The sequence below is a fragment of the Moschus berezovskii genome, chromosome 26, assembly GCF_049115385.1.
Source record: "Moschus berezovskii isolate FMDL1 chromosome 26, NW_MosBer_1.0, whole genome shotgun sequence".
Lineage (NCBI taxonomy): Eukaryota > Metazoa > Chordata > Mammalia > Artiodactyla > Moschidae > Moschus > Moschus berezovskii.
Window position 1 is genome coordinate 10,296,750 of NC_142485.1, and position 20,027 is coordinate 10,316,776.

The 20,027-nt window shown below is 45.1% G+C and overlaps 1 protein-coding gene across 1 annotated transcript in view; it reads right to left on the minus strand.

Moving 5' to 3' along the window:
* Positions 1-339: 339 nt before the first annotated feature.
* The window catches only part of IDO2 (indoleamine 2,3-dioxygenase 2), a 43,830-nt gene continuing 24,142 nt past the window's right edge, over positions 340-20,027 (minus strand). The window contains exons 7-9 of the mRNA XM_055416277.2: positions 11,459-11,510; positions 3,732-3,880; positions 340-990 (exon numbers count right to left, since the gene is read on the minus strand). Of these exons, the coding sequence (XP_055272252.2) occupies positions 635-990; positions 3,732-3,880; positions 11,459-11,510 (557 nt within the window). The 3' untranslated portion in view covers positions 340-634. The remainder of the gene's footprint in view (positions 991-3,731; positions 3,881-11,458; positions 11,511-20,027) is intronic.

Here is a 20,027-nt window from a genome sequence, read left to right on the forward strand (position 1 = left end):
GTTCGATCCCTGGGTTGGAAAGATCCCCTGGAAGAGGGCATGGCAACCCACTCCAGGATTCTTGCCTGGAGAATCCCTATGGACAGAGGAGCCTGGGGGCCACAGTCCGTGGCCTTGCAACAAGTCGGACATGGATGAGCAACTAAGCACAGCACAGCACAGCCCCTAAGCCAGGACTCAGTAGGAACTTAATAAGTTGGTGAGTAAATGAATGGATGCAGGAAAGTTTAGTTTTTGCTTTTTGAGAAATCAGCAACGTGATCCATGCATAAGCAATTTTATTTGATTAGTGAAATGTAGATTGGGTTTCTGTAGTTTGACAAACAGAATAGGGGTATACTTGCTCCCAGGGGGGTGGTCCTAAAGGGGCAATCCAGAGCTGTTTGCTATAAAACAGTAACTAGAGAGGGAAAGATAATTTTTAGGCCATGAAATCTCTCTTCTGTGAATAGTTCTCAGTAAAAGAGAAGCTGGTCTTCTGGGGAGCAAGGACGTGACTGGCACTGAGGTCCCTTTCAGATTATTCCAGACAGGATAGTGCCATTCTCCAGGCCGCCCGCTGTCCAGCGAGAGGAGGACGAGGAGAGACCTCCTGCAATTGCTGGCCTTGCGTTGCCCGGGAGAGGGCGGTCCCTTAGCCGCTTGGGTGGAGCAGTGCCTCCAGCGTCTTGTCCCTGACGTCCTTCAGGAAGCTCATGATGGCCGTTCCCCCGGTGCCCCTCTTCTCTAGGGCCTGAGGGGGCCTCGGGAGGTGGCTCGTCCTCTGGGCCTTTGCTTTGGATGCGGCCACAATGAGGTACTTGGTCACCAGTGTCAGGTGGTAGGTGCGCAGGGCTGCCAGGCTCTCCACGCACTGGTTATAGGCCGTCAGAAGCTGGCTGTTCCCAGAGGACAGGACGTGGGCCCTCAGGGAAGGAGCCAGGCGAATTTCTTCGATGAAGGCCCTGTGGGAAGGAGGCATGTAATTCCTCATCCTGCGCAGAAACTCAGCTGAAAGAAAGACAGCAGGATAAGACTGTAACTCCCCGTGGAAAGACGAGCAAACCTGTCTGCCTGTCATGACATCACGCCGCCCTGATCCTCACTACTCATCCTAACAGTATCCAGTCAACTTGGCTGGCTCTTTTGCTTACAGACATCACATCCTCCAAAGCTTTTTCTCTTTTTAATTTTTTTTTTAAAATATTTTGGCTCCCTCACTCAGCATGTGGGAACTTAGTTCCCCGACCAGAGACTGAAGCTCCACCCTCTGTATTGGAAGCACAGGGTCTTAATCACCAGGGAATCCCCAAAGCCTCAAAATGTTGATTGGAAATGAGGAAGGGAAAAGAAGCAGGCCCCATTTCAGATAACTAACCTGGAACCAGCTCTACCAGCCAATGTATAAATAGTTATCATCTCTGAAATGTGGGCAAAATATCTCGCTAGTCACACGAGGTGTATCCACAGAGGTAAGGCATGGACCCTCAAACAGAGGAGCTAATATTCTGCTGAATATTGTTTCTTAAGTGCTTCATTTTAGAGGGAGTGCTAAGGAAGAGGAATTGATGCTTTTGAACTGTGGTGCGGGAGAAGACTCTTGAGAGTCCCTTGGACTGCAAGGAGATCCAACCAGTCCATTCTAAAGGAGATCAGTCCTGGGTGTTCATTGGAAGGACTGATGCTAAAGCTGAAACTCCAATACTTTGGCCACCTCATGCGACGAGTTGACTCACTGGAAAAGACTCTGATGCTGGGAGGGATTGGGGGTGGGAGGAGAAGGGGACGACAGAGAATGAGATGGCTGGATGGCATCACCGACTCGATGGACATGAGTTTGAGTGAACTCCGGGAGTTGGTGATGGACAGGGAGGCCTGGCGTGGTGTGATTCATGGGGTCGCAAAGAGTCGGACACGACTGAGCGACTGAACTGGACTGACTGAAGGAAGAGGAAAGTGGTAAAAGTCTCTGAGGGCAAGAAGATAAAGAGTGAATAATTGTTTTAGTAATAGCCTCAAATTGTTTAAAAATCAGGTCAATAGATAATTATGGGAAATATAGATAGAAGAGAGATCATTTGTAGGAAATTCATTATGGGATTAATATTAATCAGGGTACATCATTAACATCATCAAATCAGAAGCCTGTGGAATATTACTCAGTCTTATCATAAGTGACCAGTCCAGGTTCGACGCATACATTTTCCTCTGTTCATTTCTTTGCATTTGTGCTTTTTTAATAAAACTCTTTTTAGAAATAAAAAAAAAAGAAAAAGAGCAATATTAGATCATTAGCAGAGATGTGAATGGGCTCTGAGTCTGTCACACAGAGTGAAATAAGTCAGAATGAGAAAAACAATATCATACGTTAACACATATATATGGAATCTAGAAAAATGGTACAGATGAGCCTGTTTTCAGAGCAGGAGTAGCGACACAGACATATGGACAAATTGGGAGAGTAGGACTGACGTATGTAGATTACTATGTACAAAATAGACAGCCCGTGGGAACCTGCTGTATAGCACAGGGAGCTCAGTTCAGTGCTCTGTGATGACCAAGAGGTGGGATGGGGCAGGGAAGGGGAGGGAAGTCCACAAGGAAGTGGATATATGTGTGTATATGGCTGATTCACTTCATTGTACAGCAGAAACTAACACAGCATTGTAAAGCAATTACACTTCTCCCACCCCCCAAAAAAAGCCCATGAAAACTGATCATCAGTTCAGTTCAATCGTTCAGTCCTGACTCTTCGCGACCCCATGAATCACAGCACACCAGGCCTCCCTATCCATCACCAACTCCCGGAGTTCACCCAAACTCGTAGGCATCAAGTCGGTGATGCCATCCAGCCATCTCATCCTCTATCGTCCCCTTCTCCTCCCGCCCCCAGTCCCTCCCAGCATCGGGATCTTTTCCAATGAGTCAACTCTTCACATGAGGTGGCCAAAGTATTGGAGTTTCAGCCTCAGCATCAGTCCTCCCAATGAACACCCAGGAATGGTCTCCTTTAAGATGGACTGGTTGGATCTCCTTGCAGTCCAAGGGACTCTCAAGAGTCTTCTCCAACACCACAGTTCAAAAGCATCAATTCTTTGGTGCTCTGCTTTCTTCACAGTCCAACTCTCACATCCATACACGACCACAGTTCTAGAGAATTGCCTTTTGTGGGTGAGACTAGATTCTATGACCAAAATCTGGTTGGTTTTTTTCTTTTTCTTTTTTCTTAATGCAGCTTAGAAACTTTGTACTGGGAAATGTCTTTTTGCAGCTGTTGAGCATTTGGCTTCATGAGAGCAGGTAAGGAAAGGCACCCTTTCAAGCTTGCAAGATGGCAGAACGCTGTTCGGGTCTAGAGGGCTGTGGGTTGAGGCTGCACTGTTTTTACGGGGACAGGCTTCAGTGGAGGAACCACATCTATCGGCAGCTACGTCCTGACTTGGTAACACAGTGTCGGGTCCTCAGTCTCCAGACCACTCCCCCACTCTAGAAAAAGCAATCTACAGCCTAAGGATCCAAATAAAGTTACAGGGGACTGCTGGAAATTCAGCAATGTTTTAAAGTTTTGGAAGTAAAACTGAGCTCTGATACGAATTGACTGGATACAGTCACAGACGGCAGGCACACAGTCTCCTGGTTAATCGGGAGGAGTATAGACTTTCTGACTTATAGTTGGACTTATCAGTTGGCAAAAACAGCTCTGCTCTTCCTCTCTGATAAGGAAAAAAAAACAAGAAAAATGTCTGATTTACCACTCTTCTTGCTGTGACGGACGCCCAAGAACTCATCAAAGGAATGCAGTATTGTGCTCTGAGCAGCACTTCCACCAGTGTAACTCAGGGGCTCTTTGGAGACACCTTCGTATACCAAGCCCACAGGCAATGCTGGGTTATTCTCCCATCTAGGTAAGAACAAAAGTCAGACGGAAGTGCGTACTAGGATTTAAGAGTGTCTTTTCTGATCAGGATACAGATCAAGCAAGAAAGAGAACACCCTCTCCTGTCTTCTCTCGTCTCTCCTCTTCTGTCACCCTGAGTCCACGCACATCCTCATCTTTTTGGTGGAGTCTCCCTCGTTCTGAGTCCCCCAACCATTTTACTCATTTCACCGTCTGATATTTTAGAGGGTCCTGAACACTCTCGGGGCTTATGTGGGTAACTCCACAATGAGACAGAATCAGCAACCCCAAGAATACACCGCGTGTGTGGATGTGTGTGTGTTAGTCGCTCAGTCATGTCCAACTCTGTGACCCCATGGCCTGTAGCCTGCCGGGCTCCTTTTTCCATAGAATTCTCCAGGCAGGAATATAGTTTACATATCACATTCACCTACATGTTCTCATTTATTCTTCCTGGAGTAGATCCAGGCAGGCATTTAAAAACCCATTTAATAGAGAAGCAGTCTCAAGGCGCTGTCTCCAGGACCACCATTCTTAGTGCAGCAACTAGAACTTGACCCCTAAATTTGTAATTCTCTAGTTTCACTTCCCAAGACCCCACCCACCCACATGTTAATTTCTTTTGCTGAGAACAAAATATTCTTCTCTTATTGCCGGGAACCCTGTTGTTAATGCTTTAAATAGCAGATGGCAGACTTACGTTGATATCTCCCGTCCTTCCTGTAATTCTAAAGATCATTTTGCTCAAGAGAAGGGAAACATACGCATCACACCCAGACAGAAGCCTCAGACCGACGGCTCAGCTGGCATCCATGACCTTTTTCAAATACCTCCCTGAGTAGGAAATGCTCTTATTTTCTTTGAGGGCTGTTTTGCATCAGCTGCTCTGCAGTTTTGCTGGATGCATATCATAGTGGCCTTTGCGTTTGGAGAAATATCACCACACAAGAAGACAGACAGAAGAGCCAGGTGTGAATGGGAGGAGCCCAGGGAGGGTCTGAGTCTAAGATCAAAACCTGCTGTGGCTCTTAGGAGAGAGGACTCTGTCTTAGGCAGATGTGGAATTGAATCTCAGCTTTGACACTTAGTAACTCTGAGCCTTGCTGCTGCTGCTGCTGCTGCTGCGTCACTTCAGTCGTGTCCGACTCTGTGTGACCCCATAGACGGAAGCCCACTAGGCTCCCCCATCCCTGGGATTCTCCAGGCAAGAACACTGGAGTGGGTTGCCATTTCCTTCTCCAATGTGTGAAAGTGAAAAGTGAAAGTGAAGTCGCTCAGTCGTGTCTGACCCTTAGCGACCCCACGGACTGCAGCCTACCAGGCTCCTCCATCCATGGGATTTTCTAGGCAAGAGTACTGGAGTGGCTTGCCATTGCCTTCTCCGAACTCTGAGCCTTGGCTGAGTTAATTCACTTCCCGAAGCCTCAGTTTCTTCATCGGAATAGTATTAGTATCAATCTTATTGGGTTGTTGGGAGAACTAATTAAAATAATACCTGCTCAGTGTGTGAAAAATATTGTGTTCAATAAATATTAGCCATTTTACCATACTGTTCACACTGAATTGTAACCTCAGCTCCCTCCTTTCATTTTTTGGTAACTTTGTACAAGCCCTTCTTGGTCTCCGTTCTCCTGACCTGTGCATACGAGCTCAGTCACTCAGTGTCAGACTCTTTGCGACCCCAAGACCCCAAGGACTGTAGCCTTCCCAGCTCGTCTGTCCATGGGATTTCCCAGGCAAGAATACTGGAGCGGGTTGCCATTTCCTCCTCCAGGGGATCTCCTGACCCAGGGCTCGAAGCCACATCTCCTGCGTCACCTGCCTCGGCAGGTGGATTCTTTACCACTAAGCCAGCTGTGAAGTCCCTCCTGACTTGTATCTAGTACCTAGAGCTGCTGAAAGCATTAACTGCATTCCAGAAAGTTCTGATGACTCATCAGAGTTTGGGACACTGGTCCAACAAAACTTCTAAACAACACTTTGTGGGGCAGAAACGTTGAAGACCGGACTGCTACTGTGTGGTAGGTGGACCAAACACTGGCAGTATTGGTTTGGACTGTACTCTGTAACCCTGCTGATGGTCTCACTGGGTGTCTGGGCTCCTTCCCTGGCCCCTTCCCTTCATGACCGAGTCTAAGTGCTGGGCACTCTCAGGACTGAGTCCCTGCATCCCTCACTACTCTCATTTCCACGTCATCCTATCTCACCTCCTGGATTTCAAAACCAGCTATACTGGGACTGCTGACAAATATGCCCCTGGACCTCAGCCTCTTCCTTATGTTCCAGATACACGTGTTCAACTGCCTCCTAGACATCGCCAAAGGAAGGGCTTCACTCCAAACTGACCTCTCCACTCCGCCTTCCTTTGGCCAGGATGGCTCCTCCCACGTCTCCACCCTCGGAGAAAAGCCAATGGCCGCTTCATTCTTTCCAAGGGTCCAGCCATAAACCTAGAGTCCTCTCTGATGGACCTCTTTCTCTTCCGCTCTATGGGCAATCCAAGAGCAGATCTTGTCAAGCTTACCTTCAATCCATATCCATTCAGAACTGACTCAGTGTCTCTACTGCTCCCATCCAAGCCCAGGCCACCATCCTATCTGCGGTCAGAGCTTCCTAAATGCTTTCCTGGGTCCATTCTATTCCCCCAGTCAGAAGATAAGAGTGATGACCTGAAACTTCAGACAGCTCATGCCACTCTTCTCAGAACTTGCCTCTGCTGTTCATCACACTCAGAAAGGAAACCAAGCAACAATCTACATGGTCTGGTCCCCCCATCACTTGTATTCCTCATTCTCCCCACCTTTCCTCCTTGAGAGCACTTCTGGGCTCAGGGCAGCTCTTCCTTCAGAAGTCCTCCCATGCCTGGGTCACTGTCACGTTGCTCCTTTTGCACGGAGCAGGTACCTGAGGTAGCTTACTCCTTACTTCCTTTGTGTATCTTCTTAAACATCCTTTAGGACCATGGCATTCACAGACCACAATAAATAAATAAGAACTTCGGCTAACACTCATAACATTCCGTAATGCTCTTATTCTACTTTAAATTTTTCTAGAGCTTTTACTGTTGTAACACATAGAGTATGATACTTGCCTTCCTTATATTTATTTATTCATTAATTCATATTAATAAAACGTGTTTATTTTATTCATCAAATATAAATTTATTTATAATTATAATAAATTATAATTCATCTATCCATTAGTTATTTGTATATTAATAAACATGTGCTATGATTAACATGTAAGCTCCGCAGGAATGAACTAGTTGTTTGTTTTACTGCTTCATTCCCAGCACCTATTAATAGAACCATGCTTGGCCTTGACATAGCCCTCACTAAGTATTTGATCAATGAAGGGATGAAAAAATAGCATTATATAATTAAGCATTAAATATCTAGAATATGTAAAATATTAGTCACTCAGTCGTGTTTGACTCTTTGTGATTCCATGGACTATACAGCCCAGCCCACCAGGCTCCTCTGTCCATGGAATTCTCTAGACAAGAGTACTGGAGTGGGTTGCTATTCCCTTCTCCAGGGGATCTTCCCGACACAGGGATCGAACCTGGATCTCCTGCATTGCAGGCAGATTCTTTATCATATGAACCACCAGGGAAGCCCCAGAATATGTAAGTGTACTTCTTGAAAGGGCCTGGCCAGCTTAACAGAAGATAATAGATAAAAGAAAAACAGCGTGAAAGTTAAAGAAAAAGAAGGCATCTATTTTCAAAACCCACATTCCCCATCTATGATGAGATTAATCTGAGGAAGAAACATTGGGTTCCTCTCAATAGCTCAAGAAGTGCTCCCATGCATTCTTAAGCCCAAATTGTTCTTTGTGAAGAAAAGGAATTATTTTCCTTTCAAGTCTCTATAAGCAAGTTTATTTTTAGCCTTTTTTGTAGCATATTTCTAGTAAACCTCAGAGAGGGGGATGTTTAAACAGAAAAAAAAAACAAAGAAATGTGATGACATTTTTTTTCCAAAGGGACTTATACCTTCCCTGAGAAATTTAACGTGAATGAGAAATAAAGGGAACTGTTTCATTTACAGATGGAATCTCTCAAAACTCCTAAGTAAAAAAAAAAAATTTAAGTCAACAGAAAGAATAAATCAAGCATAGGACAAATCAAGAACACAGGGACAGATTTAGATTTTTCAAAACAAGTCTACTAGGAACGTCCAACAGTCCCGATGTTCTTGGCCACCAGCATGTTTAGGAATGGCTCCTGGCCACTTGGTTTATTTAGCTATGTGGGAAATAATTTTGAGGATCGGGAACAGAAGGTGGTTATTTATGTAGATCAGAGACAAAGGGTATCCATGACCCAGAAACCTATTTGAATGAGAATGAAGTTACCCTCTGGTGTCCGTTTCATCATGACACAGGAAGTCCCCTACACAGGAACCTTCCAGTTACAAACTTTCAAAGGTGCTGCGGCTTGCCCTCTGTTTCCTATTTGCTGATGACCCTTCAGCTCTGCCATCCCCTACTTCCTCTGCTTCCCTCAGTCAGTAACTCTTCTTACCTGTTCACTGGCTTCCAGCTGTTGTTCTGTACTACTGTACTTTTCAAGGTACTGTACTGTAAGATTAATTTTTTTTTTAATTTTGTGTGTGTGTTTGTTATGTATTATCTGTGTGAAAAGTAGTATAAACCTATTCAGTATGGTACCAAATATTGGATGGTGTTAATTGGGTACCTAGGCAAACTTTGTTGGACTTAGGATTGGACTCTCAGAATGGACTCATTCATATCTAGGGGGCTTACTGGAGATGGGATTCTAAAAATGTTGCCCCAAGATTCCCATTCTAACTCCAAGAACTGTTAATATTATAAGACAGCATGCCTGTGGATATGATATATGGCAAGCAAAAGGAACCCTGAAGGTGTAATTAAGGCCACTAACTAGTGACCTTAATATAGGCAGTTATCCTGGATTACCTAGAGGAGATTAATCACACAAGACCTTAAAAGCAGGGAGTTTTCTCTGGCTAGTGGCAGAAGGAGACCTCTGAGACGTCTGAATTATGAGAAGAGTCAGGAGAGCCATTGCTGAATAGAAGGAAATGGCAATCCACTCCAGTATTCTTGCCTGGAAAATTCAGTGGACAGAGGAGACCAGCAGGCTACAGTCCGTGGGGTTGCAAAGAGTCGGACACAACTGAGTGACTGAGCAGGCACAAAAACACACGTGTGTGACAAGCGACTCTGGAGACTTCTAGAAGCTGAGAGCAGACTCTGCCAGGAAAGAAAGAGACCTCAGTTCCCAAACCACATTGAGCTGATTCTGCTGAACACTTGAATGAGTTTGGAAGTGAATCTTCCCCAGATTCTCAGAATCAGGGCTCAAGCCCAGCAGACCCTCTCACTTCAGCCTTTTGAGGTCCTAAGCAGAGAAGCAAGCCGAGCCTACCTGGCCTTGTGACCCATAGGAAGGTGAGATCATAAGCGAGCCTCGCTCAATTGCGATAATTTGTTAGGGAATGGTGGAGACTAACATGGACTCAAAGGGAAGAGTGAAACACAAAGAGATTTTCCAGAATTAGGTCTTCCTAAGGCAATGGCAAGCCACTCCAGTACTCTTGCCTAGAAAATCCCATGGATGGAGGAGCCTGGTAGGCTGCAGTCCGTGGGGTCGCTAAGGGTCGGACACGACTGAGCGACCTTACTTTCACTTATCACTTTCACACATTGGAGAAGGAAATGGCAACCCACTCCAGTGTTCTTGCCTGGAGAATCCCAGGGACGGGGGAGCCTGGTGGGCTGCCGTCTATGGGATCGCACAGAGTTGGACACAACTGAAGCAACGCAGCAGCAGCAGCAAATCCCCAGCTATTTCAAATCTTTTTTTTTAATGGCCCTTTCTTCTCCCTTCTAATCCTACCAAAGCTTCTCTACGTGTTTTGCTTAATATTTGTTGCTACAGAGTCGGACACGACTGAAGTGACTTAGCAGCAGCAACAGCAGAATCTATTCTACAATCAGATCTTTGTCTTAACCTTTGTGTGTGTGTGCTCAGCCGCTCAGTCATGTCCAACTCTTTGCAACTTCATAGAATTAACCCACCCGGTTACTCTGCTAATAGGATCTTCCAGGCAAGAATACTGGAGTGGGTTGCCATTTCCTACTTCAGGGGATCTTCCCGATCTAGAGATCAAATCTGAGTCTCTTCCTACATTGGCAGGTGACTTCTTAACCACGAGCACCACCCGGGAAGCCTCCCTGGTGATGCTACATGCTAAAGATGGAGAGCAAGCAGAGCCTTCAGCTGTTAAGCAAAAGATTGGTGGTTCAAGCCCACCCAGGGACAACTGCCCCTGTGACCTCTTTAGGGCATAATTTAAGGGTTTGGAGTGGTTCAGATGGTAAAGAATCTGCCTGCTATACAGGAGACCTGGGTTTGATCCCTGGGTTGGGACAATCCCCTGGGGAAGGAAATGGCAACCCACTCCAGTATTCTGGCCTGGAGAATTCCACGGACAGTGGAGCCTGGCTACAGTCCATGGGGTCACAAAGAGTTAGACACGACTGAGCGGCTAAGACTTTCACTTTCACAGGATGGCTCATCCCTTAGTGGGGGTTTCAGGAGTGAAGGGCACACAGGGAAAGTCTAAATTCTGAGACACACTCTCAATTCCATTCCTTTGCTCTTCCCCTGTCCTCTTTTCCCCATAATCCAGGTACCCGTTACACTCAAGTTATTCTCTGGGGAACTTGCTCCCACTCTCTCGCTACAGTGAGGGGTCCACACCCAGGCTGGCCTTCCCTGAAACTGTCTCACACCACACACCCACGCGCTCTAGAGAAAATACTTAATACACATGGCGACTCCATGCACTAAAGCTATTGATGAATCAGTACATCAACTGATGCTGGTATTAGGTACGACTCTTGCTACATCCAGACACAGCTTAACATATTTTCTGCCAACAGTGCTTCAGGCACCTTCTAGTTATCAAGACGGTCTCTAGGTGATGACTTGTTGACGTTTACCTCTTTCATCCACTGTTTCCACCTTTCACTCTTCATCCTTAAAACAAAATCTTCATTTCTCTCAGTTGATGTGAATAGGAAGCCATCTCATTAAAATATGCCAAATTATGGCTAATAAATTATAAATAAGAAATGTGTCTAATCCTGAAGAATACCAGGAATATGAAAACCTATCATGGGGTAGCTATTCCAGGAATGTTAGAAGGAAGCTTTTCAGCTAAGGCCTTTGCCTTCACCAGCCTGGATGATGGGGGTGGAGGTGGGGGGAAAGGGATATAAATAGTCGAACTTTGTGGGTGGCAAAGGGAGCTTTTCCTCCCTCCCTCTTCCAGGGGTTTTCTAAGGAAGGTGAATATAAATTGAATCTAAAGGGATGGCCTCAGGACAATTCCTCTAAATAGTCGCCCTTCAGGGTCATTTGTCACGCAGATGGCACCCCAAGAGTGGATCCCCAGGTGATTCCTTTGTTATGGAGGGTTACTTGGTGTCTTTCCTACTGTGGGAAGTTTCTGCCTGTTTTTCCCCTCATAAGTCTGGGAAAGGCTACAGACATCTCAAGCCAGAGGAGATCTGAACTGTACTTACCCAGAGAGGAAGATCCGGATGACTGCATAAAATATGTCTGGATCTACGTAATCTAGAAGAGCAATCAAAATGTGAACTTTTACAACAGGCAACAAAAGCAATAGGTTCCATGTGCTCGGGCTCCAAAGCCCTCCCGGGCGCCTCCCTTATCTGATCTGCAGAGAAACCTGGAAGGAGCCCCGCAGCAGGAGCGGGAGGAATGCCCGCTTCTGTCGCCCCCTCGCTGGTGCTTCCAGGCGTGTTAAACAGCTGCGCAACCGGCCTTTTCCATCTGTGGTTCTTCCCTGTCTGAGCAACAACCAAAGAGGGAGGTCAAGCTCATCTTTAAAAAATTTAGTGTCATATTTTTAAAGAGACATGACATTTGAGAGAACGCGGGAAGCGGAAAGGAGAAAAGCAGAGAGGATCAGCTCTCTGACCCCCCGGTGTCCGGGCAGAGCGTGGAGGGCGTCCCGCCCAGGCTCGGCCGCACCTGGCCGGACACAGGCTCGCCGACCTGTGTTCACTAGTCTGTGCAGTTTGCTCTGAACCTAAGTCAGGGAGTGGGGCTCCCTGATTTCACTAGTTCATTAACTGGTATGCAAGGATGCACGTCCTCACATTTGTACTGAGCTCCTTCGGGTTTCTTCTTTATCCACTTTATTTTTATGCGGACCATTTTTAAAGTCTGTGCGGATTGGTTGCAATACTGCTTCTGGTTTATGCTTTGGGTTTGTTTTTGCCCGAGAGACATGTGACATCCTAGCTCCCCAACCAGGGCAGCTGCACCCGCTGTACTGGAAGGTGAAGCCTTAACCACTAGACCGCCAGGGAAGTCCCGTTTGTCCATCCGCTTTTGACCGTTATTCTCTCTTCTTCATGCTCGTGGCCCTCTGGGATCTGACGTGTTTCTTTCTCTGTTTCTGTTATCCAGATTCCTATCTATGTTTCTTTGTTTCTGAGCAAAAAAAAAAAAAAAAACGGAAACATTTTTTTGATGAGACCCAAATAATGACATCAATTTGGGTCATCTGTATGTCATCAATTTACCTTCTCCACTGTCACACCTGGTCTCTGGTCCTCTCTATCCGTTTTCTCTGAAGCCCCCTGGGCCCAGGTGACTCATGTCTTGCATCAGCTTCAGGGCTTCCCAGGGCCTCTGAGGGCTGCCACAGCCTCCCTGCTCATCTGCAACAAGGTGCCATGCTGCACTTTTCTCTGGGCCCTATTTAGGGGTCTTCTCCATTTGGTGCTCTCTTCCCACAGATACGCTGAGCACTATGTACAACCTTTTACTGAATCAATAATGACTGGAGGTAGTTTAATGTGTTACCCATCTTATCATATTTAAGGAGGGAAAGTCAAATGAGTATTTCGACAACATGAGATAATTTGTTTTTCTGTTTCTGACTGTGCCCAGCAGCTTGTAAAGTCTTAGTTCCCAGACCAGGGATGGAACCGACGTCCTCTGCAGTGACAGCACAGAGTCCTAGCCACTGGATCATAAGGTAATTCCCAAATGTGAGATAATTTTAATATAAAAATTTTCAATAGATATAAACAATCCATTCATGATTAAAGCAAACAAAAAAATTAGCTAATATGGAATAGGCAGGAAAGTCCTGCTTAAACTGATAAAAGGAATCTGCAGAAAGCCCTCAGGGCATATTATACTTAATAGTGAGATATTAAACATGTCTTTTATAATGTGAGACAAAACCAAGTATCAGCACTTCCATTGAACACTATGTTAAACACCACCTCACCTGAAGAATAAGAACAAAAATTAAAAGAAAGAAAAGTTATAAGGATGGTACATGAAAAAACAAAACAATGTTATTCTCAAATAATATGATTTCTACGTAGAAAACCCAGATAGTCAACAAATCATTATTAGAATTAATGAGTGGTTATCAAAGTGCTAGTTTCAAGCTTCATATTAAATATCAGTTTCATCCTAAACCAGGAACAAAGAGAGATCCAAAGATACTATCAGTTCAGTTCAGTTCAGTTCAGTCACTCAGTCATGTCAGACTCTTTGCAACCCCATGAACCGCAGCACCCCAGGCTTCGCTGTCCACCCAAGCCCATGTCCATTGAGTTGGTGATCCCATCCAACCATCTCATCCTCTATCATCCCCTTCTCCTCCTGCCTTCAATCTTGCCCAGCATCAGGATCTTTTCAAATAAGTCAGCTCTTCGCAACAGGTGGCCAAAGTATTGGAGTTTCAGCTTCAACATCAGTCCTTCCAATGAATACCCAGGACTGATCTCCTTTAGGATGGACTGGTTGGATCTCCTTGCCATCTAAGGGACTCTCAAGAGTCTTCTCCAACACCACAGTTCAAAAGCATTCATTCTTCAGCACTCAGCTTGTAGTCCAACTCTCACATCCATACGTGACCACTGGAAAAACCATAGCCTTGACTAGACGGACCTTTCTTGACAAAGTAACATCTCTTTTTTAATATGCTCTCTAGGTTGGTCATAACTTTCCTTCCAAGGATTGAGTGTCTTTTAATTTCATGGCTGCGATCACCATCTGCAGTGGTTCTGGAGCCCCAAAAAATAAAGTCAGCCACTGTTTCCCCATCTATTTGCCATGAAGTGATGAGACCAGATGCCACGATCTTAGTTTTCTGAATGTTGAGCTTTAAGCCAACTTTTTCACTCCCCTCTTTCACTTTCAACAAGAGGCTCTTTAGTTCTTGACTTTCTGCCATAAGGGTAGTGTCATCTGCATATCTAAGGTTATTGATATTTCTCCCGGCAATCTTGATTCCAGCCTGTGTTTCTTCCGGCCCAGCGTTCCTCATGATGTACTCTGCATAGAAGTTAAATAAGCAGGGTGACAATATACAGCCTTGACATACTCCTTTTCCTATTTGGAACCAGTCTGTTGTTCCATGTCTAGTTCTAACTGTTGCTTCCTGACCTGCATACAGGTTTCTCAAGAGGCAGGTCAGATGGTCTGGTATTCCTATCTCCTTCAGAATTTTCCACAGTTTATTGTGATCCACACAGTCAAAGGCTTTGGCATAGTCAATAAAGCAGAAATAGATGTTTTTCTGGAACTCTTTTTCTTTTTCGATGATCCAGCGGATGTTGGCAATTTGATTTCTGGTTCCTCTGCCTTTTCTAAATCCAGCTTGAACATCTGGAAGTTCACAGTTCATGTATTGTTGAAGCCTGGCTTGGAGAATTTTGAGCACTACTTTACTAGTATGTGAGATGAGTGCAATTGTGCAGTAGTTTGAGCATTCTTTGGCATTGCCTTTCTTTGGGATTGGGAGGAAGACTGACCTTTTCTAGTCTTGTGTCCACTGCTGAGTTTTCCAAATTTGCTGGCATATTGAGTGCAGCACTTTCACAGCATCATCTTTCAGGGGTTTGAAATAGTTCAACTGGAATTCCATCACCTTTACTAGCTTTGTTTGTAGTGATGCTTCCTAAGGCCCACTTGACTTCACATTCCAGGATCTCTGACTCTAGGTGAGTGATCACACCATCATGATTATCTGGGTCGTGAAGGTCTTTTTTGTACAGTTCTTCTGTGTATTTTTCCACCTCTTCTTAATATCTTCTGCTTCTGTTAGGTCCATCCCATTTCTGTCCTTTATTGAGCCCATCTTTCCATGAAATGTTCCCTTGGTATCTCTAGTTTCCTTCAAGAGATCTCTAGTCTTTCCCATTCTATTGTTTTCCTCTATTTCTTTGCATTGATCACTGAAGAAGGCTTTCTTATCTCTCCTTGCTATTCTTTGGAACTCTGCATTCAGATGCTTGTATCTTTCCTTTTCTCCTTTGCTTTTCACTTCTCTTCTTTTCACAGCTATTTCTAAGGCCTCCTCAGGCAACCCTTTTGCTTTTTTGCACTTCTTTTCCATGGGGATGGTCTTGATTCCTGTCTCCTGTACAATGTCACGAACCTCCATCCATAGTTCATCAGGCACTCTGTCTATCAGATCTAGTCCCTTAAATCTATTTCTCACTTCCACTGTACAGTCATAATGGATTTGATCTAGGTCATACCTGAATGGTGTAGTGGTTTTCCCCACTTTCTTCAATTTAAGTCTGAATTTGGCAGTAAGGAGTTCATGATCTGAGCCACAGTCAGCTCCCGGTCTTGTTTTTGCTGACTCTATAGAGCTTCTCCATCTTTGGCTGCAAAGAATATAATCAATCTGATTTTGGTGTTGGCCATCTGGTGATGTCCATGTGTAGATTCTTCTCTTGTGTTGTTGGAAGAGGGTGTTTGCTGTGACCAGTGCGTTCTCTTGGCAGAACTCTAATAGCCTTTGTCCTGTTTCATTCTGTACTCCAAGGCCAGATTTGCCTGTTACTTCAGGTGTTTCTATTTTTTCTTTTAAATTTTATTTATTTTAATTGGAGGCTAATTACTTTATGTGTACACCCGTGGCGGATTCATGTCCAGGTGTTTTTTGACTTCCTACTTTTGCCTTCCAGTCCCCTATAAAGAAAAGGACATCTTTTTTGGGTGTTAGTTCTAGAAGGTCTTGTAGGTCTTCATAGAACTGTTCAACCTCAGCTTCTTCAGCATTACTGGTTGGGGCATAGATGTGGATTACCATGATATTGAATGGTTTGCCTTGGAAATTAATAGAGATCAATCTGTCAGTTTTGAGATTGCATCCAAGTACTGCATTTAGGACTCTTTTGTTGACTATGATGGCTACCCCCATTTCTTCTAAGGGATTCCTGTCCACAGTAGTAGATATAATGGGCTGCTGCTACTGCTGCTAAGTCACTTCAGTCATGTCCGACTCTGTGTGACCCCATAGCCGGCAGCCCACCAGGCTCCACCGTCCCTGGGATTCTCCAGGCAAGAACACTGGAGTGGGTTGCCATTTCCTCCTCCAATGTGTGAAAGTGAAAGTGAAGTCGCTCAGTTGTGTCTGACTCGTAGCGACCCCATGGACTGCAGCCTACCAGGCTCCGCCGTCCATGGGATTTTCTAGGCAAGAGTACTGGCGTGGCTTGCCATTGCCTTCTCCGATATAATGGACTATATTATACCAAATGCAAAGATAATATTCATTAGAAACAAAAGCACAGAGTAATTATGAATAAGGTAGAAGATATCTAAATCTCTTATGTCTTGAAAGAAATCAAAGAAGCTTAAGAAATGTCTTTGTTGTTGGGAAAGAAAACTCTGTATCAACATCTAGAAGAAGAACTGTATCTAAAGAAGAGTTCTCTGAGTAAATTTTAGGCCCTGTGACAGTAGAGGAATACCCAGCAATATAAAGATATGAATGAGGAACCTGTTAATGCAGGGGTCCCCAGGCCTTGGGCCACAGGTGCAGGTCGGCGGCCGGTTAGGAACTGGGCTCCATAGTAGGAAGTAAGTGGCTGATGATCCAGTGAAACTTCACCTGTATTTATGGCCACTCCTCATTGCTAGCATCTCCCCGACCTGTGTAAAAACTGTCTTCCATGAGCCAGTTCCTGATGCCAAAATGGTTGGGACTGCTAACATCATGCGTTCAGTCTCCATCTCTCAACCGGCCCTGATCGGAAGAGAGAACATCAAAATCATGTAATTTTTCTCCAAATTATAGACTATAGGTTTAATGCAATTTGAGCAAAGTCCTTGACAGATTTTTAAAAATTGGGATCTGACAAGCTGATTCTACATTTATATGAAAGGCAAAGTGCCAAAGAGAAGACAAGCATCCCTGGATAAGAAGAGCAAAGGTGTGTGGGGGGGGCAGTTTTTTACCTGAAAATGAGAAATACTGTGAAGTTACAGTTCTCTTATGACAGATGGTTTTGATGTGGGGAAAGACAAAGAAACAATGAAACAGAATAGGGAGCCTGGAAAGAGATCCAACCCTTTAAGAAAATCTGGTGTAAGACGATGCTAATATTGCAGATTAGTGATGATTCACATAAGGGAAATTGAATGTATTTCCTATGCCATACTCTAGAGAGATAATCATTAAACGTGTATTAAGGGCTGAAGGGTGAAAAACAATTTCAGAAGAAAACATAGAAAAATATATTTATGACCTCTGATTATGAAATTATATCTTACATAAGACTTCCTAAAAATAGACTGCTGTAAAAGAAAGGGCAAATACTCTGGCTATATTTAAATTAAGAACTTCTGCTTTCAAAAGGCAGAATGAGACGATCCAAAACATTTGCAACACACAACTAACAAAAATCAGCCTCCAAAGTGTACCAAAAAGCTGACTAAAAGCAATGAGTAAAAGATAAAAAGACATTTCCAAAATTAAGGAAAGCCACGCATTTCACAGAACAGGGACATGAGCGGTGAACACACAGGAACACGGGCCCCTCCACCGCTCCGCCCCAGAGACACAGAGAGTTAGCTCATTACAAATCAGGGAAATGCAGGAGTGACACCATCCTCATGGCCGAGTAAGAGTTTTCTTCTCTCTTCCCCACAAAGAACGTTGGTTTAGACAGTCACCCATGGATAAGACAGGCTTCCCAGGTGGCTCGGTGGGTAAAGGATCCCACTGCAATGCGGGAGACCCAGGATTGATACCTGGGTGAGGAAGATTCCCTGGAGAAGGAAATGGCAACCCACTCCAGTATTCTTGCCTGGAGAATCCCATGGACAGAGGGGCCTGGTGGGCTACAGTCCACAGGGTCAAAACAGTGAGACCCAACTGAAGCGACTGAGCACACACGGTACAATGGACAAGACAGCCTTTGCCCAAGTCCAGGAATCCTTGGAGGTTCCAGAGCACCATAGGAGCAAAAATTCTAAGATTGGATGCACTGAACAGGACGAGAAGAATATTTCACTTTTCCCGCATCATCCCTTCCCAGGGGGAGCTCAGCTCAGCACCAAGAGAGACCTTCTTGGCACCACTCCTGAGGGTGGCAAGCGTGGGCCCAGGTGGTGAGCAGGTGGAGTGGGACTCCGTGGCACTGGGAGAAAGCAAAAACACGCCACCATTTAGCTAAGGGGCTTCCCAGGTGGTGCTAGTGGTAAAAAATCCACCTGTCAATGCAGGAGATGAGGGTTCCATCCCTGGGATGGGAAAAGCCCCTGGAGGAAGAAATGGCAACCCACTCCAGCATCTTTGCCTGGAGAATCCCATGGACAGAGGAGCCTGGCGGGCTACAGTCCATGGGACTGCAGAGTGTCACACACAACTGAGCAACTGAAGGGACACACACACACACACACACAGAGGGAACCTAATGAAGAATACCAGCTTCAGGCCTGGCTGGGAGATCAAAAGAAGGCAGGCACAGTGCTAAAGGAATTCTGCCACAAGAGGGCGCAAGAAGACTGGAGCAGGTGTATCCATAGCCAATGTGGAAAAGCCTTAGAATCCCTACCAAGGCTGACGGATGGTATTTCTCTCCAAACCAGATAGAGACCATCTATTAACACGGGACTGGTGAGGGATGAAAGCCATGTAAATAGTGTTACTTCTGGATCATATGTGTGTACATATGATGTACATCATGAAGAAGGGCAATTCCTGAAAGCCAGTGACATTATCCTACAGGGAGCACAGAAGATCCAAGGACACAGCTGAGTTAGCCTTCCCCGTGTCCTTCCCTGTGTCTTCCTAGAAGAGCAGATAAATGACCCATGCACTGCAGCTTCTGCCTGATGGCCAAGCTCAGGTGTGTTTAGTGAATGGGGGTGATGCCTTTCAAAGCTTCCCTTGTTGTTGTTCTGAAAAACACAAACCATTTTGGTTGGGTATCTTGTTCTTTCACATTTAAGTGAATCTGAAGAGAAATACAATGTCTGTTCTTGATTAGTTCACGCTCATTTCGTGAAAATTTTATCGTATTTTTGTTTTGCTTGGAAAACCAAAGGGAACTTGCTATTTCAATGTTTCAGAGGCAGAGGATTTAGGTTTTATACTGAGAAAGGGCCTTTAAACAAAACAAAATTCAGCAAATCCTTGCTTTGGGTCAGTACTAAAACCACAGACCCAGAATCACCGCAGCATTTTCACATGACTTTATTAATGCTCATGATGGTCCCACACAGGTCAGTAAGGGACTTCCCAGGCGGCACTAGTGGTAAAGAACTCACCTACCATGCAAGAGACAGACCTCAGGGAGGTGGGTTCAATCCCAGGGTCAGGAAGATGCCCTGGAGGAGGACATAGTAATTCACTCCAGTATTCTTGCCTAGAGAATCCCATGGACAGAGGAGCCTGGCAGGCTATAGTCCATAGGGTTCCAGAGAGTCAGACTCGACTGAAACAACTTAGAAGAGAAAGCACCTGTTCAGTTCAGTTCAGTTCAATTCAATCGCTCAGTCGTGTCCAACTCTTTGCGACCCCATGAATCACAGCACGCCAGGCCTCCCTGTCCATCACCAACTCCCGGAGTTCACTCAAACTCACGTCCATCGAGTCGGTGATGCCATCCAGCCATCTCATTCTCTGTCGTCCCCGTCTCCAAAAAAGCACTGTAGATGCATAACTGAACTATCCATCCAAACTGTATCTTTTGTGTGTGTGTAATTCCCACAGGGATCGAACTCAGGTCTCCTGCATTGGCAGGTGGAATCTTTATCACTGAACCACCTGGGAAGCCTGCTGGACACATGTAGTTTTAA